The 23,402-nt window shown below is 44.1% G+C and overlaps 1 protein-coding gene across 4 annotated transcripts; it reads right to left on the bottom strand.

Annotated features, from left to right (window-relative positions):
* Positions 1-604: 604 nt before the first annotated feature.
* Positions 605-22,591, bottom strand: LOC148898051 (zinc finger homeobox protein 3-like). Of its 4 annotated transcripts, XR_016115033.1 has the most exons (12): positions 22,261-22,591; positions 17,599-19,288; positions 16,982-17,520; positions 16,347-16,560; positions 15,644-15,736; positions 15,428-15,555; positions 15,240-15,350; positions 13,305-13,467; positions 8,566-13,205; positions 7,841-8,482; positions 7,012-7,720; positions 605-6,917 (listed from the first exon to the last, which is right to left on the bottom strand). XR_016115033.1 is itself a non-coding variant. In XM_088996889.1 (11 exons), the coding sequence occupies exons 2-11, from the start codon at positions 19,250-19,252 to the stop codon at positions 7,604-7,606; spliced, it is 8,298 nt and encodes a 2,765-aa protein (XP_088853015.1). In that variant the 5' UTR covers positions 19,253-19,288; positions 22,261-22,591; the 3' UTR covers positions 4,675-7,603. The 4 variants fall into 4 exon arrangements, 3 of the variants coding, with proteins under 3 accessions (XP_088853015.1, XP_088853014.1, XP_088853013.1); XM_088996889.1 differs by having other exon boundaries at positions 4,675-7,720; positions 15,644-15,733; XM_088996888.1 differs by having other exon boundaries at positions 4,675-7,720; positions 15,428-15,552.
* Positions 22,592-23,402: the final 811 nt, after the last annotated feature.

Raw genomic sequence — 23,402 nt, forward strand, 5'->3', positions numbered from 1 at the left:
AGCAACATTTTACTCGGGGAAAGAATGGCTGCCATAACCGTGAATATGCAGATGCTTTGCCTGCTTTTGTCCTAATGATAATTCATAAAGCCATGAGTGACGATGAATGCCTTAATAACACGTTGGCCGTTTTTGGGGATCAGCGGCAAGCAGAGAAAGGAGACAGACGGAAACGCCATCGTTGGCAGCTAATGTCATCTCAGTTTAATCATCGCATGGGATCATGGGGTTCATGAAAATTCATTTGCATATCATTAAACGGAGAGAGGTTATTTGGCGCGGGCAGGCAAAATGGGATTGGATGTAGGGGGGTGGGCAAATGGGGGCGCTCATTATTAAACAGCAATGTTTTATAGTCTGCCAGCCAATTCATTTAATTTGGAAGTAATTAAAAAGTGTCAGACTCAATCAATCACTCCAATGGCGATACTATCTATGTTTCTGTCTGGAAAACAAAAGTCTTGACTTTTTCCAATAACAGATTCACTCCTTGTGGCGACTATGAGTTTGACCCAGTCAGCATCATCGTAAAACACTCACCCAAACATCCGTACAACCCTGACGGAGTTCAGGAAGGATGTCAAGTTGGTGTGTTGTTTTTGTCAAACTAGGTGGCTCTCTTTGACTTGAACAGTAAGCTAGCAGTGGCGCCTATGTTTGTGCGCACATACACATTTGCATAAGTGCTATAATTAGACCACCTTTCATATGCAGAGCAGTTTGACAATATGGCAGCCACCCCCTCACACGCCGCCTCGACCACCTCATAGCATGCAGAGTCTGTTGTCTGCGAGCAGGGAGTGTAAAGATTAACATAATCCAGCTAATAAGTGTGAGTAATATTCACACAGTGACGCGTGGCGCAGGACATTGTCCCGCTGATGCGTATTTGTATCTCATTATAGATGTAAAGTACAATGAGGGGGGGTGGAATGTGCCACTCGGGGATGGTTTGGCATCACCCCCCCCCCAAAAAAAAAAAAAGTGAACGGAGAAACACCCCAACAAAAAAGCGAACAGTTTCATTGTCTTCATGAATTCATATCAACAGACGGGAATACACTGTTTATTTACCCAAGTACGTCGAAACATTGTACACTCACTTTTAACTCTTTCATGCACCCTGTCACCTGATGATAATAATAGTAAACTTTCCACTGTAGTAATCGCTGTCCCTAAAAGGGTTGCATACTTACAAAATGCACCTCTGTACCATGGTCCACCTGTACATTATGAGATGATGCGTCACCCTGGGCAATCCACTGAAAACGTTTTGACGATGTGCCTGACTAAGACGTTAACTATTCATTTTACTTACTGTGTTTTTGTCGATGTCCAACAATTTGTGTGGACGGCTATATACAGCTGTACAGGTTGTCTCGTAGCTATAGGAATAGAATTGAATGTCCTTGGACAATGGATTACACACACAATGAGTCAAGTAATTTGTGAGTGAAGTAATTTGCAAGGCAGCAAAAAAAAATATGCGGTCATCACACAACACAAGACAGCACAATCCCCCATCATACTTATTCATTTGCCTTTTTAAAGAAAGACAAAATATGTACTGGTTTACTACTGCCTGGTTAGCAACATACTATGGCATCCTGTGCCAAACTAGATATGAAGCCAACAGGACGAGGAACTGATCATGGGCTAAACTACAGCAGCGTACAAAGAACTAGTTTCCTGGGCAGCATTTGAATTGGTGGTCAAGGGCAGAAGAATGCATGCAGGTTAGTGATGGACTCGGGCATGCTTCATCAAATTTCAATGACATTGTGGTCATAGAAATGGAAACAAATATGTAGCAAAGTCTCAACATTATTTTGTTACACATCACAATTTGACATTTCGGTCCAGATTTTAGCAACAATCATGCAAGTTGATCCAACAGATTTTCTTTCGGGGGCCCACATTCGGGACCGGATCTGACCATCAGACATTGAGTTGAATACTTTTGTAACCCATGCATGAGCAAATATGTAGTCTATTAAGTACTACATAAATGCAAATGCACTAACTGATGATCAAAATGACATTGTCTATTTAAATTATTTAAAGATCACCCAAATGTTAGCTTTGATATTGTTGGTGTAGTGTTGTGATTGAGTGTGATTGAGTTGAGCAAATTTCTGCATATGTGTGTATTTTCTTTGAAGAAACAGTCCTTTATAAACACTGACCTTTCAGTTAAAGGAAAACCGACGCCTCCGGGGACAAGTTGTGTCCATAACTTGTAAAATCACTTCAAATGACTTCCACTGAGCGTATTTTACAAAGATTCCCCGGCATATAGCTACATCCTACATTTTAAGACTTGCGCTGAATATTCAGGAAGTCTTGTTTTTGAGTGGATAACAATGCCTGACATGACGTCACGTCTGGAATGCCCCTGACCGAGAAAGCGACACACAATGCATTTTGGGTACTTTGTTTGGTCTGAAAACTTCGTGATCCGTGCTGATGGCGAAATTAGAAGGAAAACACATAAATAGCATGATGGTGAATTGTTGTGTGTTGCACCAACACTACCATTTGATTCTAGTTGACACAAATTCCCAGCCGACAAATCCAACAGTCCATTTTCAAAGGAGCTTGGGCGCCATGTTGTGCATTCTCTGGGACGCTACATTGGAGTCCTGACGGCTCGAATTGATGCGGAACGACATCTTTAATCGATTGCAAACATGTATGCTTTCCTCTTCAGAACTATTTGAATCATATTCGTAACTGGATGAGTAACAAGAAAGCATCTTCTCCGAATCTGAAGCCATTGTTTTGATTCTAGAGCAAGGCGAAGACATCCTGGCGTGACATCACGAACAAGGGGGCGGGACCTTCTGAAACTCGCAATTTCCGGGGTCATTTGAAGTACTTTTGGGACACTTTAACTCATTTTTATTGCTGTTTTGCATTTGACTAAAAATATCAGCCTGGATGTTTTAGGTATTTTAGATGCTATAAAACATTTTTCTGATGTCAGTTAGGAAACAAAAAATTGGTGTCGGTTGTCCTTTAAAGGGTGCTTATGAGCATGCAAATGTCCACCTGTATGGCCACCCCTCAGTGACATCCGAACCACCCCATTGAAACATTTCTGGCCACACCCCTGCGAGTAAATCAGAGCCGGTTGTTACTACTATTACTATCAAACTTAGACATTTTAATACACTGCGTAAATGTCTCAACCAAAGTAAATTCAATTCAAAAGAAAACTAAATTGCTCCTATTGTTCCACTCATTAACAGGAACCACATAGCAGAGAGCATTTGCGGCAGAGTGGAGGATATATAAATAGTGTATTTGCGTGCAGGCCGGCTCTGCCACATGATTGATTAGGATAGTGTGGCTACCATTAAAAAGTCATTTAAAAGATGGATAGGGAGCACATTTCCAAATAAAAACCACTTTATACCTGATGAAGTGCTGAACAAACTCTCCTTCTTAGACATTTACTGATGACTGGGTGCATGACTGAGTGCTATTGGGGTAGCAACTGTAGCAACCGCAATCATGTTGGATAGTGTGCAAAAAAATCTAATGTTTTGGGGGTCAAGGTGTAATCAATCTACATGTGTGTATAACTCCCCAAAACGATGAGGCCTTATACGTTTTATGTGTACATGAAGGCAAAGTGTGCCCTCACCCTGCAGCTTATTCCACAAATGCAAAAAAAAGTGTGAATGTATTTCTGCTGTCTCTTTAATTCAGGCTCCCACCACAGCAGCATGCTTTGGGCTTCATGCATAAACATGAGCTGGCCTTTCAGCTCCCTCCTCGCATAACCAATCTAAATCTAAATGAGCCCCCAATACAGATTCACCAGCGGGCAATGACATTACACCCCCCTCCCCAACCCACACACACAGACGCACAACGCAGCACCCCCCAACACATATACACCAGCAGGCAATAATTTCACGCCATCCCTCAAAGCCCCACCACCCTCGACACACTCATGCCCCCCTTTTTCTGCAACTGAACCAGCTGCACAGTGCTCATTTGATTAAGATGGGGGAGGACAGAGAGAAGGAAAATGGTGGGGGGTAGGTGGGGGAATCACTTTATCTGGATGACTTTCTAAGATTGATATCATCAGCCGCAAAGCAATCTTAAGCCCGCTTCTGTGTTTGGTATACAATTGTTCCCTTTGCATAGCAATTTTTTGTGTTCGCAGTTGGGCTCAGAGCTTAGGATAAAGACATGTTTTTACGGCACAGTTATTCATTTTTTGCTTTAACTAGTTACCCTTTTCCACATCAGCCATTCCACCCGAAAAAATAAATAAACAAAATACAAACTGCAAACTCCGAGCCTTGGAATTATTTCATATGAAAATCGGTGTTGCCCTTAATGTGCTGTCGTGAGCAATTTTGCCTCCACTCTCTCCCAGAGTCGTAAAACACATTATCATCATCAGCAGGAGTGGCGGTGTAATTCATCTAAAGTCGTTAATATTCCTCATATCATTTAGTCACAAAGGAAACTCATCTGGCTGAATGTCACATATGTAATTAATGAAGTGACCCCAGAGGTCAGGACTCCATTCACCAAAGAGCTTGGCTTCCAACACTTTGCCGCGTTACGCACACGCCATTGCACGCCAAAACCTTCCGGCTACGCACAGAATACTAGATATACCACCTGGAATATGAAGATTATTTCTGAAAAAAATCTAATAAAATAACACCTCCGCACAGCATGCACAACGTGGATCGTCACACCAAAAGGGATGAGACCAGAGCATGCACCAAAGCAGACTTTATTTAGCACAGTGGAATAAGGGAGGGGTAAGGTAAAGAGAAACACACCAGTAGGGTAAGAAGTGGGGGGGAAGGGAATATTATAAAGACACAAAACCACTGGAGCAAGACATAAGGACAGGTGCACATCACACGTATCTTTTTGGTCATCACTATGGCAACAACATATTCAGGAAAAAGAAAAGACCAAGAGAATCCATTTTACCTACAACAAGGAGTCCCTTCACAGCAGAAGACCCCAGTATGTACATCTTATGGTCACCGGTGATCATTGAAATAAATCTCAGAAAATAAGTGTAGAAAAACTGTTTTGTTTGTTTGTGTTTTTTTTTGGGGGGGGAATGCACATTTCTGTACAGAAGAAAGCTCATTGGTATTGTCGTAAACATTGGTTAGTTTGAGAATAAAACAAGACAGCACTGGTCAGTCCACATCCTTTGGAAAGCTGTTTTTCGCTGGGAAAATGGAGCACAGAGATTGAAGCACCATAAAACTCAAATAAATAAAATGACACCTTCAAGATTCTGTGTCTGAACTCCTTCAAATATGTTAAATTCAATTTTGTTTTTCACAAGTAAACTCGACCCGGTCTAAATAAAACATTTTTGCTGCTGCCCTCTCTAAATTGATGACTGAAAACCCAACTTGATCGAATTTAACGCCGTGTACCAATTTGTTTCCAGCGGAATAACAGAAGCAGTTCATCAACAGCATCGCAGGTATCATTATTACAGTTTGTAAGTCATTAAAGCCTAAGTGGTAAAGCGATCAGAGCATGCATCTTTCTAAAGTAACATTAGAAACTACAGTACATTAGCAGCAAACTGGAACTCCTTAGGGGCTGGAGTTGAACACTATGGTCAAAAAAGTAAAATGAAAGAAAACAAAATAAACTGCAACATTTCTCAGAGAAGTAAAACTCTTCAACCACTATATTACAGACTGCCATGGCTCTAGTTTGGGGTTTTGGTTACAGAGTACTCCAGTGTGCTTATGAGAGGCAGAAAACAGTAGCTTAGGTATAGGGACTCCTTTCCTTCTTTAGAAACAGCAAAAAACATCGTCAAGTACACAGTAGCACTTACTTTTGTAGGTCTTATGGTAAAAGTATTTTCACGTCTTTGGATATTTGTCTTAAAGCATTAATTATTGTTCAGCTATTATTGTTAGATTATTATTATTATTATTTATTTATTATTATTAGATAAGAACTGGTGGCAAATAAAAAGGAAAGAAAAAAAAACAAAAGAAGTGGGCAGGGAGAAAAAGGAAAAATAAATTAAGCGTACAAAAATAACATCAGAAACATCCATTACATTTTTCCATCTGCTTCATGCAGAAGCTCCTTGTTGGTGTGTACGAACGGGAGCTGCCTTGCAAACATCCAATGTCTTGAGCCAACCATACAAAAGCGAAATACTGTACATACACCCTTCAAGCTATTAAACACTTTAGCTTCAATAAGTTCTTTTTTTTGTGACAATCTTTTCGAGGTGAATAGCTCAGATCTTTGATGTACGCAGATGTTTGTTTTTTTTTTTTTGTGGATGTAATACTTAAGTCCCAATCTAAACAGTGTCCCTTCTGCCTTCAAGACAGAAAGTCTCGGGTTCACTTTGGATGTGGAGCCATAATGAGTTGCTGACCTGAGCGTAGAAAGCTTCATATTCATCACACAACATCAGGAAGCCATTGGTATGTTCAAAGAACAGAAAGGCAGTCAAAGTCAACCCTTACCTGAACACTTCAAATCTGTCACAATCTTTTCATCATCATGACACAATTATACCAAAGCAAGACAGTTAAATCATCAGATTTATCTCAAGAAACTATGACTAAACACACACACACAAACGCATTGTAAATTTGAGTTTGGTTAAAGTTATCATAGACAGTATTATGGTTGAGTGCTATAAAAATAATGAGCGCCTTTTGGGGCAAACTTGCCTTTCTGCTCTGTGCTATTTGGGCTGTTATCTATAAAAGGAACATAGAAGGTGTCCATATACAACAGAAGACTCATCATTGGCTTGTGGTGGGTGGAGCTGCACTCTGGCACTGTTATCAGTCCATTGCTTCCCTCCCTTTTTTCCTGTGCCAGGTTCAGGTCTCGCCCTTCTCTGTACAGACGTCAAGCTCTGCAGTTTGTTACTGAAAACAAACACGATGAAACAACAGACATGGAAAATTTTGGTTACGAGCTTTGGAATCTGAGTCAGTCGTGACAAAAGCTCAATGGAAATACCATCTCTATCGGGATATTACTTGGTTTCCTCCTCATCTTCCATCATTAGCTGCTTTTTTCTTTCTTCAAGTTTATCTTTTGGAGTGCTCTATTTACACTAAAATATTTTTAAAGTTCCTGTTCCAACTTGTCGAAGACCCACAACATGTGCTACACTGCTAGTCCTAAAGCACTGCCGGGTTGAAGGGGCCCACATGGAGTCTGGTGTGGTGACCAGGAGGTAGACTGCAGGTCTAGCCAGGCAGTGAGGTCACCGACTTAAATAATGCTCTTTGGCCTATGTGGCATTGTTGTTTTCTCCAAGGGCGAGTTTGGTTATAGAAAGGTGTCTGATGCAAACAGGAATAGGGGCAACAAGTCAAGACAGACAGCATACGAGAACGAGAGCAATAAAAAAAGGAACGTTGTTGCAAAGAGGGCTTGGTTTGGGTTGACTTTCATTTGAAATGGTTCTCTTTGGGCCATGGTGGTTCTGCATCTTTGGGGTGCTCATGAAACAGGTTTGGCAGCAAAGTGAAGTTTTGTTTAAGAAGTCAATGGTAGGAAAAATGAGTTTTAAGGGCATAGTAGAAGAATGTAAAGGGACCCTTCATTAAGCCCGGTCCCTCTCCCCTGCGGCAGCTGTCAACTCTGCCTGCTCCGTTTCTGCAGAGTCGGAGCTCAGTGTTCTTGCCCTCTTCTCCTTGGCTCTGGCATTCTGGAACCAGACCTGGAAATAGATTTTAAGGTAGAGTATACATCTTGGGTTTCATGCTCAGGTTCTGTTATCTTCAATACATTTAAGATTTACCATCAATTACATCATGACATATTTTTCTAAGACAGTTACCTGCACGACACGGTGTGGAAGTCCCAATTCCTGGCCGAGGGCCTCACACTCGTGTCGATTTGGTGTACGGTGGTTCTTGTAGAAGTCTCTTAGTTGGAGTACCTGGAAGTGACTCATTTGTGTCCTTTGCCGTTGCTGCTGATGATGGTGTGACTGCAGGCTCTCACCCCAGTCTGATCCCTCAGGACTCAAAGACCCTTGATCGGCCACACTTGAACCTTCTTCACATTGGAAGTCATCATCATCTTCCTCCAAGTCATCATACTCCCCTGGGTTGATCATATCATTGTTTGAAGTGAGAAACTTACTAGTTGACTTCACTGTTTGCTCTTTGTGTGTGGCAATGCTGCTATTTGAGATAAAGTTACAGGAGGCAGATGGGCCTGGTTTATCCATGAGAGAAGACACTGCCATCCCATTGGGCCCACGAGAACCACTATTCATTGATAAATTATAACCAGCTCTTTCGGCCTCTGCCCAGTGTCGCGACCTCATGTGGGCATCTAGAGCACTCTTCACCTTGAAGAGAGCCCTGCAAAATGGACAGCGGAGGTGGTTCAAGCCCATGCTAAAACTCGATCCTGGCCCCATTGACCTGAACTGCCCTTTTCTTTCTCTTGCCCGAGTGTTTTGAAACCAGACCTGTGTAATGAAACAACATATTTAAGATAAAAAAATAACAAAACAATAGATTTTCTTTGCAATAACTTGTATGCTCACGGTACCTGAACCACTCTTCTTGTAAGTCCCACATCCTGTGCAATGCCCTCTAGGACTCCTCTGGTGGGGTTGGAGTCCAAGCTGTAACGCTGATATAACACTTCAAGCTGTTCTGGGGTGATGGTGGTTCTCTGACGCTTATCCCTTCTCTGCTCTTCTTCTGCATCTCTGCTAAACCTTTGAACATCAAAACTGCCCTCTGACATCAGCTTCGGGTTCTGCTTCAAGGAAGTCTGAGACAGGTCGGCAAGTGAGTTCTTCATTGGTGTGCCATTCAAGTGTGAAATCATGGGACTTGTGGCACGAGGGTGCAACTGTGTCATAGCGCCCGACAGCATTTGGCTGGCAATGAGGGAGTGGTTGGAGTGGAGCATCATATATGGCAATGTTCTGTCTGTCAAGCCAGAATGAAGGAGTTGGACCTGGGACTGAGCTGCAAGGAGATGCCTTGTCTGATGTTCCTGCCACATTTGGAATGTTGGCAAGGACATCGAGCATGGATTGCACTGAAACGGGTTTGGGATCGGGAGATGGTTGAGCGACTGATTCTCAATAGATGCACGGGAGGAGGCATCAGACTGAGTGTGATTATTTTCAGACTCTGAAGGTGAAGGTAGGCTCGGTGATGGAGCTGCAGATGTTTTGACAGTTTTATGTGGAGATGAACTCTTGACGTGATCCTGGCTCGCATCTGACACCGCTGGGCCGTTCTGCACTGTGCTTTGTAAGGGGTCAGAAGACCGACGCTTGGGTCTTTCTGCTGAGCTTTCTTGCAGAGGTCGGACCAGATTCTCAACTTCAGGCACACTTTGCACAATTTCTTTGCGGTCGGTGTTTACTTCTGTAATTTCTTTTTTGATAGTTCCGCTAGTCTGAAGAGAGGCAGCTGTATTTTCTTGTTTCTTGACAGCATGTGTTAATTCTTCACTGCCCATTGGGTGCTCACTTTCTGTGTAAAGACTCGAAGAATCAAGGACTGGTGAGTCTGGATTGGTATAATACTCATAGGTGAGATCCATTGAATTTTCATTTTGAGAGTCACTGTGCCCTTCATCCCCATTGCCGATGCCCTCAGGATCGCCACTCTTGAAGTATCCATCTGTTTTATGAAAAATGTCGAGCTGGCTCATCCCCTCGACTCCATCATCTGCCCCTCTGTCCTGGCTCTTGCGGGCTCTTTGCCTCGCATTTTGGAACCATACCACAATGACTCTGTTCGGAAGAGACAACTGTGCAGACAGCCTGTCATATTCCTCTTCTCTGGGATACGGTGTTGCTTCAAACACACCTTGCAGCATTTCCAGCTGTTTTTCTGTAAAACGGGTTCGAGATGAACGTCTCCCTCGGTGGGTATTGGCTCTTTCAGTTAACTGTGTTTGATGGGATGCTTCGGTTGGTGCTGGAGATGATGACAATGTGGCCAGTTTCAGAGACGGGTTCTGCAAAAGCTCCTCTTTGGAATCTTCAAGAGCTATGGTTGGGGGGTTGTTGAAATTGTATGGCGAGTCCTTGTCGCGTTGCCGCTCTTTAAAAAGAGTGTTGCGAAACCAGTGTTTGATGACTTTGTGAGGTAGACCAGACAGACCGGATATTCTGTTGAGCTCCTCATCACTCGGGAGGGTGTTGATATCAAAGTGCTTTCTCAGAATATTCAGTTGGTCTTCGGAGATTCGAGTGCGGGTTCTCTTGCCCTGATGTTGATCCATTAAAGCTGGACTTACTTGAGGCTGCTGAGCTGCTGGAATTGAGCTTTTCTGAACTGGTTGACTTAGCAACGAAGAATTGACTTGATGAGGGTGGCCAAGCAATGCCGGGCTAAGTTGAGATGGTTGGGAAATCCCTGATGGACTAATGGATGGCTGAGGGGCAAGCAGTTGAGACTGGTAAAGTTTTGTCAACTCTGGGCTCACACTTGATTCCAACCAGGTTTGGGGCTGCAGACCCACAGGCTTCATCACAACTGGAGGAATAAGTGGTAGCTCCATCGGAAAATGAATTGGAGGTAGCGGAAGCTTGGGTAAAGTCAATGGGGGAATAGGAAGCTGGGACAGAGGAAGCAATGGTATTTTTGGTAAGGGAATAGGCATGGCGCTAGCTGGCGATGTGTTTTCAGAACAGACAGTAGATGTGCTCGTAATTGGTGTCTCTTGGGTTTGAAAAGAGGAAAGAGGAGGAGAGGGGACAGAGGGAAAGGGTACGAGGTCCTCATTTGTACTACATTTTTTCGTGCTGGCATCTGAATACGAAGACAAAGGTGATGTTTTAAATTGAGGCTTATCTGCCTCATATCCAAGTTCTGATTCGATGGATGTAGCTGGAATTGAAACTGGTGTACTTTGAGAGGAATCTTCTGCAGATTTTTTCTCTTTCAAAGGGTACAATTGATCATATTGTAGTCTGTACTCTCTGGAAAACCTCTCTAGTGCAGCAGCGGGAAGCACTTGTCTGTGAATGTATTCCTGATGGCTTTTTAAAATCATGGCGTCCGAGAAAAACTTTCCACAATCTCTACACTTTTGTCCTCTTCCACAGCATCCTTTCTCGTTGTTTGCAAATTTATATGCATCATCGGGTTCTCCCTGATTTTGTTCCCCTGGGAGACTTTGCACATCTTCACCTTCATTTTTGGCATTCCTCCTGGAGTTTTGCAACTTCCCGTTATCTGTTCCAATTGACCCTTTTTGTGCCCCTGAATAGAATTCAATCTTGTCAATATCAGAGCACTTGTTTCTCACCTCTATCATTTGGCTTGCAATCTGCTGCTGGTGCCTATGTCTACTTTGTATATACTGCAATGCTAACTCATAGCCATAACTCTGCAGCAAAGTCCTAAGAGCTTCCCCGTTAACAGTAGCGTATGGCACTCTCGGTGGAGGACACTGTGATTTGGGGACATTAAATGTGGATGAATCATTTTCCTGTTTTTGACTCTCATTTTTAACAATGGCAGCAGACACTTCTTCCTTTTCATCAACTGGACTCATGACACATTCTTTTTCCTTTGGGTGATTGGAGGATCCACTGCCGTATTCAACTCTGGTCTCAAAAGCCATCACATCTTTTGTTGGGATGTCATCTGAGGATGAGAATCGATTCAGAGTATGTTTTTCATCGGTTTGAGGGTTTTCCTCTTTTTTAGCCTCTGCTTTAAACTGTTCACTCAGTCTACTCTTGGTTGCCTCAGATTGGGTATGTTCCAAGTTCTTTATTGCCAACTCTGTGTTAAGTTTCATGTCTCCAGGAAAGTAAAAGGGCAGAAGAAGTTGCTGCTGCAGAGACAGTAAATTTTCCGGTGGCAAAGAGAAGTGCTGAAAAAGACTCTCTGGTCCTATAGGTAGATGCTGCAAGACTTGGGCCTGGAGCAACACTGTATGTTGTAACTGGGCTTGGGCCTGTGCCTGAGCCAACTGCTGTTGTTGCATTAATAGCAACTGGTTTCTTGATGCTATCAGTTCTGCAACTCTCTTATTAGCCTGTTGACCTTCAGTTGATACAGTCGACTGCAGTTCACCTACTAATCCTGATGAAGAACTATCTACATCCAGATTCTTGGCGAAAGGCAAACTCTTGGGCATATCTTTACCAGTTGTAGGAGACAGAGTCGTAGCAGCCGTGGTCGCTGATACTGGTATAGCTACACTGGAAGCTGGTGTTTGTGTCCCAGGATTCTGTGCAGCACGGGCCCTTGTTTGATGGAGAACTGAGCGTAGATGTATGTCCAATGTGGAGCTCTGGCTATAGCCCACCCCACATAGTTTGCATCGGTAGGGTCGAGAATCTTGGCCACGGGGAGCCTCTGGGGTAGACACACCCGTGCCCGATTCCTGTAGGGCTCGTCTGGCCCGGTGGAGATGAGACACAGAATTGTAGTGAACCAGAAGAATTGTCTTCTGGGTAAAAGATTCAGAACATATGGAACACTTGTACGGCCTTGATGGATCCAAATAGCGGTCCATTGTTGGGTTAGAGCTCTTTTTCATCAGAGAAATTGAACTAGGTTCCGATAGGATTTCATCATTTAGCAACTTTTCTGGTTCAGTTAAATCCTCATCAACACCAGTTTCAGTAGAAGGGTATTTTTCTGTAATTCTCCATTCCTCTTGATGTTCCTTTCCCTCGGTGTTGTCTACTTCGTCTTCTTCCTGCACTTCCTCTTCTTCGCGCTCTTCACCCTCATCGGCTTCCTGGCCAGCTTGAGGTGACATGCTTAAATCTTCTTTTGCTGAGCTGTGACTGTGTTCAATGTATTGCACCATATGTGGCAGCAAGGCTGTGTTCTGGGTGTTGTCCGGCTGCGAGTGGGTATTCTGCATGTGCCTCTGCAGGGCCTCCTGACTGCGACATTGCCTGGAGCAGAGGGGGCATTCTGTTGCCGCCCTCATGGCATGGTACTGCCAGTGAAGATGGAGTTTCTCCTGAGTGGGGAATGCCAAGCTGCACCTGCTGCAACGAAACCGGTAACCATGGCGATCAGAAAGAGGAGGGGGGGCAGCAGTTGGGGAAGAGGGCGGTGTGTGAGTCAGGGATTGAGGAGCCAGTCTTCCATTGGAAGGGTGAGTGGTGTTGTCTTCTAGGGGTGGTGTGAGTAGAGCTGTGACATCTTTGGGTGCGGCTACATTCCCCTCTGTGTTTTCCCCTGAAATGTCTGCCGAATAAATAATGTTTGTGAATCGAATTGTTTTGTTTTTTTTTCAAAAGACAGAAGAATTCAAACATGAAACCTTGTTCCATTTCTTTAACCTACTTTTGTTTTTTGGCGCCTCATCTGATTTAAGAGAATCTGCGGCACGACAAAGACTTATCGGGCTAATTTTCATGTTTTGAGCTATCATCGTTTCATCCATGCTCAGGCCTGGTGGTAGTTCATTTTCCATCAGGGGCTTAGCTTGTTCCAAGGACGGTGTGACCTGAAAGTCAGAAAATGTGTCATGCTTTGCTTTTTGAAGATGTTCTTTGAAAAATAGCATGGCTATAGCCAGTCAAAGAAAAATGGGGGGGGGGGGGCACAACATTTTCCTTTCACGAACGTTCTGAATAAAACATGTTTAATTGTACTGTTTAATAGCAGACAAATTACAAGACAGATAAAAACAACGAGGCTATGCTCCCTTTCCTAATATCATGAAACATTCAAGAGTGAATCTTTAAATGTATTGTTTTATCTTTTCCCTGTCTGCATGGTGCGATACGCAGCAAGGCGCATCATCAACCTGGTAAGAAGTGTACATGGTTGAGATATGTGACTCTGCCCTTCAGCGCCAATACCGGCCCTCTATATGCCCGAAGGGTTTAATAAAACTTTACCGAGCCGAATAATGAATTTTAAGTCATTCTCTGTAGAAAAAAACCTCCATCTTCACAGCTTCAAGAGGGAATGCACCATCGACACGCAGCAGCAAGCTACACCAAGGAAAGGGTGGAAGGCTAAAGATGAGATTCACATGACAAGAGTATTCTCCACGTAACAGCTTCAGAAGAAGAGAGGAAACCACAGCATACGCACGCTGCAGAGAAAACTGAAGGTCAGGCTGAATCTTGAGAGCGTAATTGGAAAGCAAGGTACATAATGGCCATCATCACCTCAGTCTGAATTAATGAACCTCAATTACTATCAGAGTAAGTGAGGGAGGTGTACGAGCAGAATGGAGGATGGTGGTAGGTGTGGGTATGTTCGGGAGGGGGGTGGATGTAAGGGGCAGTGAAAAAGGTGCCTCAGCATGAACAAGTGCGGGAGGGGTAACGCGTCAAGAAATTGAGAGACAGGGAGGAGCGCAGACCGAGATTGCGGAATACGGGACTATAATATAGGACTAGCGGACTGGGGTGGTGGTGAAATGGGGGGGGGGGTACAGAAGAGGGGAGAAAGGGTGAAAAAGCAGCACGTGAAGTGGAGGCAAAGAGAGCAAGAGACAAAGGCCACTTAGCATATGGGCCCTGAAAGATGGAGGATGGTGATGTAGATAGATGACCGGTCTTTGTTAACTAGAGAGTCATGGTGAAGAGCAGACCCCCACCCCAATTATATATATATATATACACACACACACACATATATACACACACACACACACACACACACACACACACACATACATACATCTATATACACATACATATATACATCTATCTATATACATCTATATACACATACATATATACATCTATCTATATACATCTATCTCTATATATACAGTAAAGTCTCGTTATATCGATATCGGATATATCGATAGTCCTGGTTATATCGATACTATTTCTATGCACGCACGGAGAAAATTACATGCAAACATATATATATATATATCGATATTTTTTCGGACTCCCTTGAATATCGATATAACGAGACTTTACTGTATATATATATATAAGCTTAGCTGCACTTCTGGTGATAGAAGGATACTTAAAGATGCATTATAGAAACACTGGCTTTTCCTTCAATCCTGTAGTCAAACACCCTACGAACGCACACACGCACACTGATTATCCGCATCAGACTACGATCGTGGGGAGCTCCTTAAACATGCATTAAAAAGCCACTGCCTCTCACTCCGGTTTCTTCTTAATGAAATTGTCTCCCGACATATCACTCTTCCCCACCCCCTTCTTCTCTTTGCCTTCTCATTTTCTTTCGACTACTCTAACAAAAGCAAATAGAACAAATGTACACTTTGCATCCACTTACTGTGCTGATGAGTTTATCGACACAGTCCTGCGCCACACTGTGCACATGTGTGAGATGTGGCAGAAGGTGCGCGTATAAAATCTTAGCTTGGCACAAAGGGCACAGGACATTCTAAAAAGGATAGAAATGTAAGAATATCAAGTAGGGACAAATTCAGTGTCTGGTCTCCATAGGTGTTAACTACCGACCTGCTGATTTTCGCTTGGCTGGTGTGTTCTTGGTCGTTTGGCTGTGCTGGAGCTTTCCAATTCATCACATCCAGGCGCATGGCGCTTGAATGACTCCCCCTTGCCTACCTCCTCCGCCACCGTTTCTTCTTTGGAAACATCAGAACATGACTTTTTTTCCCTCTGTACGGCTATTATGATTCAGTTATGCAATGAAATTTACATTGGCGACCATACCATTATCTTTTTCATCCAAGTTGTCTTTGCATTTGTCCAAAGGACGTAAGGTAGTGGCATCGTCAGAATTTTCCACATCCTCATTAAGGTCTACTGAGAGATGACAATATAAGATATCTATCGTTATGCAATGCATATGAAGGGATTAATGCTCAGGCTAATTATATATTATTGTAATTTTCAGCTGCCCCCTTATTGAAAACAGTGACTTATAAGAACCACGTTTCATTATTTTTGGCTGCCTCGATAGCTTTTTGATCACATATTGATTCACCATTAGATTCTCTTCAACGTTAGAGAAAAGCTGATTGGGATTTGGAACACATCGGCTTACCTTGATCAATTTTCATTCAGACAAATTACAGTAAAACGTATTCCAAAAGTGTTAAATTAATAGACAGACTCCGGGACACTGCTACACGATACATGTCCAAGACAGTGGGCTCATTACCAACCTCAGCCTCCCCCATCAGTGTGCGGGGGGATTTGTATTGGATCATTGATTAACAGGTGCTAGTTAGCTGTCGACAGGGACGATCGCTGATCTAACAAGAAGGAGTATCGACTGATCAATTTGCCGACTCAATAGCTCAGCAATAGCCATTCCTCAATTTCTCACTTTTCAGCTTAAACCCCAGGCCTCGTTTCTCATATCAGTGAGCAGATGCAGCTGGATGTCAAATTCCATCATCCATATTCTCACCTGCGACACCGTTGGGGCTTTTGGTGATGGTAAAAATTGCTGCCAGTTCCTCTCCACCCATTGGCTGCAGCTGTAGTAGCGCCTCCCTCTGCTGATGGATTTGGGTTTGACTGTGTTTTAAAACTTGAAGCTTGGAGGAAGAGGAGTTGTTGCATAGGAGACAATGGAAAAGACATGAACCGCCATCGACGTTGACATCGTACTGCTGCAGGAACTGGAAGGTGAACAAAACCAAATAGTCAGAGAGTGATGGTTTCTAGTGTTGTTGTTCCAAAGGGGAAATCACCAAAAATGTTCCGTGACTTATGATGTTTTATGTGCCGCCACTAATTTACACACAGCTTTCCCGTTAATATTGTAGTTGGAATATGAGTTAAGCAGCAAAATCCACCCGCTTTCAGCCATCTCACAGGGACGACCATTTTGTGACTTGCTGTCAACTAAAAATGATGTGACAGTTGCTCAGAGCTCAGGTAACAATCAATCATGGCTCAGCTCAGGAACCAGAAAACATTGCCGCACTATTAATCTGAATGCCGCCTTTAGACTCACGGGGATGCGGAGAACATATTGGAAAATAACATTTTGGTGTTCACTTCCCCTTTAAAAAGGCATTTTCAAGCGTCTATGCTTACTCTGTAAACCCGGATGCTGGACTCATGGTGGGAACTCCGGGAATGTGTTTGTAGTTTCTCCAAACTGCTCGTCACATACTCACACAGGTTGCACCTGAGCTGGATAGGGTTGCCCTTAGTTATTAAGGCAGCGCCTTCCTGACCACGCTCGCCCCCTTCTTGAACATGAGCCGCAAGCTGATAGCGGATCCTGTGCCTGTCAGTCTGGCAGTGTAAGGAGAAGTTAGCCCTCAGCGGGGTGGTGTATCCACACAGTCTGCAGTGGCAGCCGCCAGCGACCAGGGAGCACCATTCAGACTGGGGCAGGGAGCGAGGGGCATTCAAGTGCTGTTCCACAGACTCTAAGATGTCAGAAGAAAAGCAGGAGCAGATGAGGCATTGGAAAACACCCTGGGACAGAGGTTCGGTGGGAGACAAAGACAGGACTGGCGGGGGAGAAGGTGAAGGCGACGGTGAAGGAGTCAGCGTTGAGCCAAGGGTGAGAGGCTGTTCTGTGACTTGTTGCGTCGTCAGTCTCACGTTCAAGGATAGCTCCCCACCTGACATAGAAAGGACTGTGAGTGTTTGACTCACTCACAAAAACCAACAGCTCAGGGTTAAACGGATGGATGGCTTACCCGTGTTCTGGAGGTGTTTCAGATGGGGAGCAAGGCTTCTGCAGTGGGATAGGTAGTAACCCCTCTGCAGCCTCAGCATGTTATGTGTGTGTTTCTCACTTGTGGTGTGTATGCGCAGGTTGCGGGCGATGCTCGTCTCGTAGTCGCAGACGTCACACCGCCAGCGCTTGCCATGCGAAGGTGAGTGTGTGGATGGCGTGAGCTTGGCTGTCTGGGGGGTTGAGGTGGGAATCGGAAGCGGATGCTTGTATGCCTGCTCATCCATCGTGGCCCCGTTGGAGGAGCTGCTACTGTTGTTGCTACCATGCAAAGCATGCATCTGGCCATTGGCGTGTCCCCCGCTTTGCACATTATTAAGGTGTTTATCTGACTGCATGTGTATGCTGAGGTTGCCTTTCGACGAGGTAGCGTAGTCACACACCTCACAGCGGTAGGGCTTGTAGCCACAGGCATAGGTTTCGCCCCGGGCCAAGCGGGGATGGGGTTTCCCTGAACTGCAGTAGCCGCACACACCCCGCATCGAACAGCCGCAAACGCACTTTCCACCGGAGGCACCACACACGCACTGACTGCCCGTCTCGGGGTGCTTCTCTTTCATGTGGAGTTGCAGTGTATGCTGAGACTTGTAGTGCCAGTTACACTTGGGGCATTTCAGCGTCTTGCAGGAATTGCGTGAGTGCATTACAGTCATGTGAGTCGTCAGTGAATTTGGGGAAAGCTCTTGCGTGAGGGTTTGGGGGACAGATTCTTTCTGTTCTCCTTCATTGTCACGCTCGTCGTCCATGGCCATCTCGACATGGCTGTCATTTGGTTCTGGAGCTTTGGCACCATCTTCATTAGAAATGGAAGAGTAAGGAACCCCTGCCGGTCCGTCGGTCTCAGCAGGCGCGCTGGCCCCCTCCACGCTCGCCAATGGGAAAGCCAGAGTCGACTGCTGGGATTTAAAGCTCTGAGGAAACCCAGAAATCCAGCGCTGATCTCCTGGTAGGTCTTTTGCCTCTGTGTCACTCAGCAGGAGAGAAGAGTAGGATGGAGAAGTGAAGTGCTTTGGAGAGGTTGAAAGAAAAGGGGCGGCTTCTGGTGAGGTGGGGGGACTTTGGGAGGACTTTGGAGATTCGGCTCTTTTGCTGTCGAGTGTGACGCTGGCCTTTGCCGTGCCGGAAGAAGCGCTTTGCTGGCTCGGTTGAGGTAAGAAAGAACATTTGGATTTAGTTTGGCTTTGGTTTGAGATGGCGTCCTCCCCTTCTCGTCGGCCGCTGGGCGTTTTCAGGAGACCCCCTGTTGCCGACTTCACTCCCGGGCCAGCGTTCCCCTCCCCATTTTGCCCCGACAGATATTCCTCTTGGAAAATCCCCTTCGTCCGCCGCGTTTCACACGCTCCATTCATTTGACATGCCTGACAGCATCCATCCTTCTGCTCCCCTACCCGGTTCTCTCCACCAGCCCGGGAACCCTTGACGCCAGTCTCACTCCGCTTGTCACGCAGGGTCGAGAGCTCTTTGGCAGGGACCTCGGCTGAGGTAAGAGAGGCCGAGCCCTGCTCGGGAATGAACGCCGGGGTCAGAGGAGGGCAAGATAAAGCCCGGGGATCGAGGTCCGCATCTCTGTCCTCTCCTCCCCCTCCTTCCCCTCCCCCTCCCTCACCGATGTCCATGGCGGAGGCTACAGCTGCCACGCATCACCACACCACCTAGATGGAAGAGAGACGGAGACAAGAGGAAGAAAATGGTGGAAATGAAACAAATGCCATTGATTAATAAGGCTTTGGATAGCATCTGTTCAATAGAGCTTTCAGGGTGTGTGCAACACACAGGCCGGTTACTCAGGGGTTAGTGTTAGCCCTTAATGGGAAAATCAATAGCGTAAGCGCCAAACTAGGTGGAGGAATGCGGTTATGGGCTACACAGGAGGTCTATAATATTCCTCGGGGGATCGGATTAAATAAAGAATTGAACGCTTTGGAGCTAAAGGGCTTCGGCTAAATTGCCACACTGAGATAAAAAGTGGTTAAAAGCTTCATTTTAAAATCATTGTATCATCCTCCATCGTGGGCTATACACACTGGAAGGTGGGGCGATGGATCTAATTAGCCAAACAAACAGAAGGGGAAGCACTGTAGACGATACCAAGAAACATTTGCGCTTGGTTGTACTTCAGAATACAACAAATATGCATGTACTAGAACATGATAGTGGATGATAATGACTTGGATGTATGGCATGTGACTTGGGGTCCACAACATTCGTCTTGCGGAAAAAAAATATTGAATTGAATTGAATTGATTGTATATTTGTTTAGATATTTATTTTTTTGGCAACACTCGTCTTCCAAGATTATTAGGTTCTATGTTAATTTAATTCACAATATAAAACAGTATTTATCAAACAATAACAATCAACATTCGAGATGTGACGATTCACCCAAGTTGCAGTTACCCATTTAGAGGCAATATGTTTTGAAACAAAATGACTGATTCATTTTATAGCCAATTTATGTTTTGATTTCACTGCATGTCCATCTTAATAATTGTAACCTTACCAAAAAAACTGAACACAGAATTTTACTGACTTGCTATAATTACATTTTCTCTCATCAGTGTTACGATACTGCCAGAACTAAACATGAAGAAGACAGCAGATTTCACTGTTATCATTACATAACACATCCTTGATTTTCAATGAAAATGAAAAAAATCATAGCCCTAATAAGTCTAAGTTAATACAAAAAAAATAAGCGTGTCTCTCCTGTGTATGCCAGAGAAGATAGATGCATCTGTCTCTCACTGTCCCACACTTTAATTACTGACCTTTATTAGAAATGAATAAGCTACCCTAATTCACCTTCCACCTTCTGGTCCCAACCGACCAAACTCCTCCTCCTACAATACCCAGAGTAGGTGTTCCTCAACACCCCGCCTCCTCTCTGTCTCTCTGCAGCTTCAAGATATATGGCCCACATCCACACTCTGATAGCGCTTTAATGCACTATATTTGTGTCACAGGCCACAGACCCCTGTCCACTGCAGTGTTTTGTTTCGTTTTTTTTTTATTTCTGGGGAATACTGCCACAGTCTTTTAAAGGCCGTCTGCAACCCGCAACAGCTGAGAATAGACTCTAATCTGATAAAGATGCTGCAACTATTTATATAACTATTCCTGGCCAGGTATTGATCAAATACGGGAAACCGGCATTTAACGTACGTGAGTGCCAACGTGTAGAATGCTACTGTACGTACATCTGGCTTCAGATGCCATACTCATATTTACAAACAACGACAATGTCCCATTTTTGTCCATGCTATTTGTACATTTTAGAACGCAAGTGTGTCTCCAAATTTTAAAAAGTGCTTTGCGTGTGTACAAACTAATGTAATGACCTGGTATTCACATTTTATGCAATAACATCACGCAGTGTTTTAAAGAATTGTGAATTTGTATGGTCGACAGCCATAAAAGTGTACAAGTGCGCATGTGTGTGCACGCATTACATTCTGAAATAACGGGAGATCAAGCTACATTCAATTTCTGTTTCAATTTCTCTGTTGACAAGATGATTTAATAAATAAAATAAAAAATGATTGTGTATAACACACAAGGGCCTGGTGTGTGTGTGTGTGTGTGTGTGTGTGTGTGTGTGTGTGTGTGTGTGTGTGTGTGTGTGTGTGTGTGTGTGTGTGTGTGTGTGTGTGTGTGTGTGTCAATGTGTAAAACAATGCATATCTTAGCATGCACAAGCCAATTAGTCAGGTACTGAACTTCATTGTTACTCTAATCATTTTGATGACCAGCGATGTGATGGGTATTTAAAATATGATAATGTGTACGTATACAGTGTATAGGTGACATAATTGTGGATTACGCGCATCAGTAAAACATGATATTAGATTGTGTGCATATCCTGTTCTGTGTACAAACAAGATGAATCTAATGAAAATACCTGGAATTGAGCTTTTTTTTAAACTTTTTTTTTATCATGCCAGACTACATTTCGAATTTTAAACATTACAAACTTTAAGGTGCAACGTGTACAGATATGTAAACAGGCAATTCCGATTTCCATTTAAATAACCTGAAATTCAGCATTAAACAAAGTTTATATGAAGACAGATGATGATTAGGATTTTCAAAGGAATATTGCGTTTTTATTGGGCAGATAAAACGTGCTCAAAATACAGCATCTTGAGACTGTGTGGCTGCCTGTGTGTGTGTGCGTGTACGTGTGTGTGTGTGTGTGTGGAAGAGCCAGGAAAGAAAGCAGGGCAGGGGTTTGGGTCGACATCGGTGTGAATGTATTTTGTTCTTCGCTTCCACAGTGGACATTAGTGTACAAGTCGATCCGATTTTGAGTCAACCCACGCCAATGTTGACTCAGTAGAGCTTTACAGGTAAGAAGAAAAAAAAAAACGCATGAACACAAAATACGAGTTTTGTGTGGGGCAGCAGTGCTTGCACAGCTCCAGGCAGAAATTGTGGTGTTGGGTTGGGGGGAGTTAGTTGAAGAGTTCTCTCCCGGCGTGTGTGTGTTTACAAGCGACACAACACTCTCACCACATCATTCGTGTGGCTTTTGTTTACACACGTTAACAGGTGACCAGCAAAAGCAACTAAAGCGTGCCCCCCACGCCACCTCTAACCGTCCACCAAAAACAAACGGAGCACTTACGTTTCTGCAGCGGCTCCGGCACCAACCTCCGCGGGCTTGAGGGAGTCGTTGTCGAGTAGTCCGAGTAAACGAGTACACATTCCTTTTTTTGTTGTTGTTGATGTTGTTTTTCCACGATCGCGCGCAGGCGGAGGAAGGAAAGATGGGGAGGGAGAGAGGAGGCGAGCGCAGCCGCCTTCCAAGTTGTTTAGCAAACAATGTAATTAAAGCTACATGCAGGCACGGCAAGGCAAAGCAGGCTGGAGGAAACACCCAAGACGGGGTGCAGGCTGGGTGGGCGTGGGGTTGGGTAGTAGGGGCCAGGATGGAGGGTTCTGGGCGAGCTCCAAAGGTAGAATGAGTTCTGATCACGATGTTGGGAGGGGGGGGGGAACACTTGGCTCTTTATTCTTGCTAATTAGTTTGCTTCAAAAATGGCTGAGATGGCGCACGCTGCGCATGCGCGTAATTGCGCAGACGCCGCTAATTAGACGGTTTGAATCTATAGGATTCCGAGAGAGAGAGAGAGAGAGAGAGAGAGAGAGAGAGAGAGAGAGAGAGAGAGAGAGAGAGAGAGAGAGAGAGAGAGAGAGAGAGAGAGAGAGAGAGAGAGAGAGAGAGAGAGAGAGAGAGAGAGAGAGAGAGAGAGAGAGAGAGAGAGAGAGAGAGAGAGAGAGAGAGAGAGAGAGAGGCGAGGAAGGGGGCTGGAAACACGGAGAAGAAATGTGGAGAAAGTCCCGACATTTGCTGATAAAACGTTGAATTGTATTTAGGAATAATGACGATGGGGGAAGTGTTTATACGATCCAATTCATATCGGACACGTTATAAAAATTGCTAAAATAATTAAAAAATATATATATTTTTAAAAGAGTAGGGTGTTGCATGAGATAAAAATTGTGTATTATTTTTATTTCAGTTCAATGAAATTGTTTTTAGGATGATTAGTTGTAAAGCTAGATAGATACAAGATATGATTCGTCTCCAGCTGCAATGTTTTGCTCTTTTTGTGTTCACATTTGTTGTGACATTGACTTGCAATTATACCGCAACTTAAACAATAAAAATATGATTATGAGTCTGCCTATCATGCTTGTGCATATGAAAAACAAACCTTAAAATTTGAGCAAATTTAAAGAAAATATCATTTTAATGCATGAAAA

Source organism: Hippocampus bargibanti, linkage group LG05, assembly GCF_051943395.1.
Source record: "Hippocampus bargibanti isolate YZ-2025 linkage group LG05, ASM5194339v1, whole genome shotgun sequence".
NCBI classification, from domain to species: domain Eukaryota; kingdom Metazoa; phylum Chordata; class Actinopteri; order Syngnathiformes; family Syngnathidae; genus Hippocampus; species Hippocampus bargibanti.

Excerpts from the sequence above, each read along its gene's own strand:
- LOC148898051 (XM_088996887.1), bottom strand. The coding sequence starts at position 19,252 with ATGGACATCGGTGAGGGAGGGGGAGGGGAAGGAGGGGGAGGAGAGGAC. Across the intron at positions 16,561-16,981 it reads CCAGCATCCGGGTTTACAGA|TTCCTGCAGCAGTACGATGT; the intron begins GTAAGCATAGAC and ends TTCACCTTCCAG. Across the intron at positions 7,721-7,840 it reads TTCCACACCGTGTCGTGCAG|GTCTGGTTCCAGAATGCCAG; the intron begins GTAACTGTCTTA and ends ATCTATTTCCAG.